Source organism: Lathyrus oleraceus, chromosome 3 (assembly GCF_024323335.1).
Source record: "Lathyrus oleraceus cultivar Zhongwan6 chromosome 3, CAAS_Psat_ZW6_1.0, whole genome shotgun sequence".
NCBI classification, from domain to species: Eukaryota; Viridiplantae; Streptophyta; class Magnoliopsida; order Fabales; family Fabaceae; genus Lathyrus; species Lathyrus oleraceus.
Window position 1 is genome coordinate 524531514 of NC_066581.1, and position 7082 is coordinate 524538595.

General features: G+C 36.2%; 1 protein-coding gene across 1 annotated transcript; it reads left to right on the plus strand.

Annotated features, from left to right (window-relative positions):
* The first annotated feature begins 174 nt into the window (after positions 1-174).
* On the plus strand, positions 175-795 carry LOC127131966 (uncharacterized). Its single transcript, XM_051060839.1, has one exon. It carries the CDS (start codon positions 175-177, stop codon positions 793-795), a length of 621 nt encoding a protein of 206 aa, XP_050916796.1.
* The last annotated feature ends 6287 nt before the right edge of the window (positions 796-7082 follow it).

Here is a 7082-nt window from a genome sequence, read left to right on the forward strand (position 1 = left end):
AGCGGAGAGGCAGAAGATAAAGAAACACCTTATGTGCCTCCACCACCATACAAACCACCTATACCTAATCCTCAAAGACTTGATAAGTCCTAAAATGAAGGAAAATTTAAGAAACTCGTAGAACTTCTAAAGCAACTTAATATCACAATACCATTCATAGAGGGCATCACGCAAATGCCTTTGTATGCTAAATTCCTTAAAGAAATCTTATCTAATAAGAAAAATCTTGAGGATAATGAAACTGTTATGCTTACTACTGAGTGTAGCGCTATTATTCAAAACAACATGCCTCCTAAGATGAAAAACCCAGGTAGTTTTTCCATACTACGTGTAATCGAAAAGTTTATCATAGACAAAGCTCTGTGCGACTTAGGAGCCAATGTTAGTTTAATGTCTTTATCCACATGCAAGAAACTAAATTTAGGAGAACTAAGACCAACAAAGATGTCTCTACAACTAGCTGACCGTTATGTTAAATTTCCAATAGGTATGCTAGAGAACAATCTCGTTCGTATAGCTCAATTCTATATTCCCATCGACTTTGTAATAATGGATATAAAGGAGGATACCCACATCCCTATTATTTTAAAAAGACCCTTTTTAGCCACTGTTGGAGCCATCATGGATGTTGAGAAAGGAAATCTAACCTTCGAAGTTAGGGAAGAAAAAGTCAAATTTATTTTAGCTCAATTATTACTGGTGCCAGCTATAGAAGATTCATGTTGTCTCTTAGACGTCATCGACGAATGTGTGAAAGAAATGGAGAGGGAACCACTAATTATACTCAAGTATTAAAGGTTCCAGCGCCTTCCATATTCGAAGACGATAATTGGCATGAGCCATACGTAGATGACAGTCTGAGAGAATGTCTAGCACTAGGATCCAATCCAATGCCATGCTCAAAGAAACCTTTCGTAGAACTTAAAATGCTACCCAAAGACATAAGGAATGAATTCCTAGACACCGAGCTTGAACAACCAGTAATAGTCAACATTGACTTAGGACCGATAGAAACCGAAAAATTACTTCATGTCTTTAGAAAGTATCCAACAACTTTAGGCTATAACTTCTCGGGCCTAAAAGGAATAAGTCCCTCTATATGTGTGCATCGCATTATGCTAGAGGAGGACTGTAAAACCTCTAGAAAACATCAGAGAAGAATAAATCCTATCTTGAGTGATGTAGTAAAAAATGAGGTACAAAAACTATTAGAAGTAGGAATTATATACCTGATATCCGACAGTAACTGGGTCAACCCAGTACATGTTGTACCCAAGAAGAGAGGTGTTACAGTTGTCAGTGACGAAAAGGGAGAATCCGTAGAAAAACGAATTCAAACTGGATGAAGGATGTGCATAGACTATAGAACACTGGATAAAGCCACTCATAAAGATCATTTTCCATTACCTTTCATCGATCAAATGCTTGAACGACTGGCTAAACATTCTCATTTCTGTTATTTAGACGGACACTCAGGATTATTCCAAATTCCTATTCATCCTAATGACCAAGAAAAGACTACCTTCACTTATCCTTATGGTACGTTCGCTTATCGACGAATGTCGTTTGGAATATGTAACGCTCTTGCAACTATTCAGAGATGTATGATATTGGTATTTGCTAATTTTATAGACGACATAATGGAAGTATTTATGGATAACTTCTCTGTTTATGGGCAAAGTTTTGAAGGATGTCTTTCGAACCTAGTAATGGTACTTGAAAGATGCATTAAAGTCAATCTCGTATTAAATTGTGAAAAATTCCATTTCATGGTCCGACAAGCAATTATACTTGGACATGTTGTATCCGACCGAGGGATTGAAGTGGATAAAGAAAAAACAGAAATTATAGAAAATCTTCAACCTCTGAAAATCATTAGAGAAATTCGCAGTTTCTTAGGACACGCCGGTTTCTACCGACGATTCATTAAAGATTTCTCTAAAATAACCAAACCACTAACGGGCTTACTAATGAAAGATGTTGAATTCATATATGATGAATATTTCTTAAAAGCGTTCGAACATCTGAAAAATGCTCTTATTACCGCACCCATTATGCAACCACTATATTGGAGTAAGCCATTTGAGATAATGTGTGACACTAGTGGTTATGTCGTTGGCGCTGTCTTAGGACAAAGAAAGGATAAAAAGATTCATGCTATTTACTATGCAAGTAGAACCTTAGACAACGCACAAATGAACTACACCACCACAGAAAAGGAACTCATAGACGTTGTGTTCGCTTTGGATAAATTTTGTTCCTACTTAGTATGAGCAAAAATAATTGTCTATACCAACCACACTGCAATTAGGTATATGTTAAGTAAGAAGGATGCTAAACCAAGACTTTTAAGATGGATTCTGCTATTACAGGAATTCGATTTAGAGATCAAGGATAAGAATTGCACTGAAAACATGGTAGCAGATCATCTCTCTAGGACTGAGGACCCAAAACCCAAACAAGTGCCCAACAATGACGATTTCCCATACGATCGACTTATAGCCCAATTAGAAAGTGAAAGTGAAACAGTCGAATGTTCTTTGATTTATAATGACACAGAAACTAATGAAGTTGTGGAATTAATTTGTACCAAAACAACGTTGCCATGGTATGCTGACTTTGTTAACTACTTAGCAACTGGAGTACTTCCACCAGACTTAACTTACCAGCAAAAGAAGAAATTCTTCCATGATCTTAAACATGACTATTGGTATTTTTGTTCGATGTGTCCCTGAATTGGAAGTAAATGATATCATATCTCATTTCCACTCTGCACCCTATGGAGGGCATGCAAGCACCTCAAATACTTGTGCGGAGATCTTACAATCTGGTCTCTTTTGGCCTAACCTTTAGAAAGATATCCATACCACGGTTACAAATTACGACTGGTGCCAACGCACTGACAATATCTCTAGACGCGATGAGGTGCCACTGAAAGGTATCTTAGAAGTAGAAGTCTTTTATGTTTGGGGTATAGATTTCATGGAACCTTTCCCATCTTCTTTTGGTAATAAGTACATACTTGTTGCAGTTGATTACGTATCAAAATGGATTGAGGCAGTAGCCTCTCTTGCTAATGATGCACGAGTAGTCATCAAACTTTTCAAGAATGTAATTTTTCCTAGATTCGGTGTACCAAGGATTGTCATGAGTGACGGTGGCTCCCATTTCATTTTAAACATCTTTGAAAGATTGTTGTGCAAATATGGAGTCTAACACCGAGTAGCAACGCCTTACCACCCTCAAACAAGTGGGCAAGTTAAGGTTTCCAATAGAGAAATTAAGCAAATATTAGAGAAAACCGTTATAACTTCTATGAAAGATTGGTCTGCAAAACTTCATGAAGCTCTATGGGCTTATAGGACACCTTACAAAAATTCCGATAGGAACCACTCCATTTAAACTAGTTTATGGTAAATCATGTCACCTACCTGTAGAACTCGAGCATAAAGCTTATTGGTCTGTTAAGACCCTAAACATGAATTACACTGCCGTAGGAGAGAAAAGAATCTTAGATATCCATGAACTAGAAGAACTTAGATTAGATGCCTATGAAAATGCCCGAATTTATAAGGAGTGAACCAAACGGTGGCATGATAAATGAATAACAATGCAAGAATTCAATGAGGGTGAAAAAGGCCTTTTTTTTAATTCTCGACTTAAATTTTTCCAGGCAAACTTCATTCTAGATGGCCTGGCCCTTTTGAGGTCATAAGAGTTTTTCAAAGCGGAGCAGTAGAAATAAGAGGTAAGTCCAATGAGACATTCGTTGTAAACGTGCAGCGACTTAAGAATTACCAAAGCATAGAAAACAAGGATTTTTCACGAGTTACAAATTAGAAGAGTTGCCAGCTCTTTCGAAAGAATAACCCTACTAGGAATTTATGTCGAGGTCTCGACATTAAACGGAGCACTACGTGGGAGGCAACCCACGATCTTAAGTTCTTTAGTGAGTCATATTGCATGATATTCTTTTCTCTTGTTGAAAAAATTTGTTTTTATTCAATGGCATGACACCTCGAGAGTATAGGTTGTTTCTTATTCTTAGGCTTTGTTAAGTAGACTTAGGAAAGTTTCAGTAATATCGGTACCGTCCTAACACCCTAAACTCCCTAAGTATTCGACGTCGATTTGAATAACCATTATGCCAAAACCTTAAATTCTAAGTTTTTGAAGTAGCCTATTAAGTAGTTTATTTAAGCAGTCAACACCATCTTAAGCACACATTGAGTAAGGTAGCCGATGCAAATAAGTGTATGGTCCCAGGCTAAAAGCAGAAAAAAATTATGTGATAAGATATGTCCCTTCTAAGTTAGGTGATCCTCACCCAGTCATTTAGCCCAACGGTACAAACTCTTAAAATTCAGTTGATGCTTAAGCAAATTTGCTAAGTAAGTGCAAAAAAAAAAAATAATAAGAAATTTGAAGACGAGATCATGGTCACTAACAGGTTCTCCTACCATGAATGTGTACGGATAATGGGCTTAATGTGATTTCACTAGAAGGAAAGAGAGGTGAAAAAGAACAAAGAGTGTAGGTCGAGTTATAATGGCATGATTTAGATTGGTTTTGCATATGGGGGAGTTTTTGTCCGTGTAATGCGAATATGTGTCATTACGGTGTCCTTATTGTTGACATATAGTACCTATCTATTTAGCACTAGCCTAGCGACCTCTTACTTTTTAGAGTTTTTTTGTGCCTATGTCTCAGACGTTGTACTTAATTATTTTTCTTATGCGTAGGGTGATTGCTTGAGGACAAGCAACGGTCTAAATGTGGAGGAGTTTGATAACGAGAAATTGTATTATGTTTTTAGGCTTATGTTGCATGTTATTCATATTTATTTCAATATGTTTTATCACCTTTTAGTTCATTTTATTCGTTTTAAAGTTGTCAGCTAGTTTCAGTGCAGATTCGAAAGTAAATCGGAAAAGGAGCAAAAGAGCAAGATTTTACCCATTTTGCCTCAATGGCGTTCACCGTGTGTATGTGGCGTTCGCCATTGGCCTTGCCTTCCATGTCATTTAATGACCAAGGAAATGGTGTTCTCAATTTCCCTAATGGTGTTCGCCATTATCATGCAGACAAAGGTTCTGCGGTAGTGGGAGGTTTTATGCAGTTTGTCAAACTTCTTTTCCCTCCACTTTGCATGCACGATCAAGGGAAGTTACATGGATGGAGATATCTAAATAGGATTCTTGGGGGTGTTTCAAGGAATCCAAGTTGTGCGGAAGCTCAGTCAAATTTGCTTCGTAGTCTTAGGCATAAATTTACCTGTAAAAGTGATAATAACTCACATCGAGGGATTGTCACACCTGATTTCCTTTTATTTTCATTGTACTCTTGGATCAAGAACAAGTTTGTCAAAATTTTCAATTCAATTCAAGTTTTCATTTTCTTTAATTTCAGGTTTTTACTTCTTTATTGTTTATATTTGTTATTTCCTTTACTACATTACATGCCATGTTGTTTTTAAGTTTAGTTGCTTTGATCATTTTGTTTTTTATTAAAATAATATGTTGCTAAATATCCTTGAGTCCGACGTATGAGGATCGTCATTACCGACGAAACTCGGTAGAAACAATAGGCACTAAGTTATGATTAAATTCTGTTTTGGTTTTAGTTTCCAATGGTATGTTTCATTGTTTTGACACGAAAGTGAAGAACAAACTAAGGTTCTAGCCGATAGCGCGAGAGTGTGAGGAAGGAACCGGATTATGGAAACTAGGCACCGATCCTAAAAACAACGAGAGTGCTTTAGGTATCATTTAGGATCTCATTGGTTTTAAAAAAATATGCTTTCTAATTAAAACGGGCGAGCGAGAGCAAAATCCTGTAGTTAGAAGGTGTGGTTTTAGTCAATAACGCGAGACTATGAGACAGAGTCTTTAAATCAATATTTTCTACAGAACTTAATCTAATCATAATCAGCACCCGAATTCTACAAAGTCCTTTAGGAACACGGACTCCATATTCCGACCTCGTTTTATAATCATTTTCAAACCTTTAGCAATTAGCGTTTGTATTTACGTTCGTATCCTTTTAACCTTTAGCCTCAGCTTTGCATTGTAAGAATAGATTAGTTCTCTCTTTGAAAGTAATATTGTTCCATTTTCTCTCTTTGAAAGTAAGCGTTTTACTTTTGCATGTTGTCTATGTCGCAAATGCTTGATGCATGAAATATTTCATGAATGTTTACTTCCAAAAATTTCAATTAATATATTTCAATTTATATGCTTATAGTGACTTCATGTTATGCTTCTTCCATACTTGAAATATGTTCTTTGTGTATAAGCATGTTATATATGATTAGTTCTAGCATGATATATGTGAGGTTGTTGTTTATCTATTCTGACATGAAATATATTTGAACATGTTATAATGTCAACAAAATTCTTGTAGTGTGTCATTGTTATGATAACATTTCAAATTCTAGTTTGAGTGGTGATAAATCTAAATAATCGCCTTACTAGAGAACATGTGTGTGCAGTATTCGGGAGCACCAAAAGTATATGTCACGTAAACATGTCACTTTTGAAGCAACTCAAGAGCTTTTTTATTTTAATGTATCCTTCATCTTTCATGTTTATTGTATATGTTATTTGACATGATTTGTGGCAACTATGTTATATTATTGCTTAAATTTCTTTTATTTATGTTTAGGCATTTTCAATATTTACACCATTCTATGTGAGTTCTTTTTTGTTGATGATTTTATCTTTGCAAATACCTCAAGAGGGTGTTTGACAAGAAAGTATGTCTTCAGGAGTTCAGGGAATGAGACCTCGTGCTCAAGAAGATCCTGCCAGTACACAAGGACTCATGTGGAAAGTGTACTCCCAATTATGAAGGCCCATATGTTGTAAAGAAAGTATTCTCCGGAGGTGCTCTGATTTTTACAACCTTGGATGATGAAGAGCTCGCACACCCCGTGAAGTATGATGCAGTTAAACAATATTATGTCTGATTAAAAATTGCTAAGTCGGGAACCCGAAAATCCAACTTAGGAAAAAATGGGTATCACGTTGGACTGAAGACCCAAAAGGGTGGTCTAGGAAAAAGTTAGAGATAAATAAAAAAAA

What these genes read in the sequence shown, in the direction of transcription:
- LOC127131966 (XM_051060839.1), top strand. Translation starts at nt 175, where the DNA reads ATGCCTTTGTATGCTAAATTCCTTAAAGAAATCTTATCTAATAAGAAA.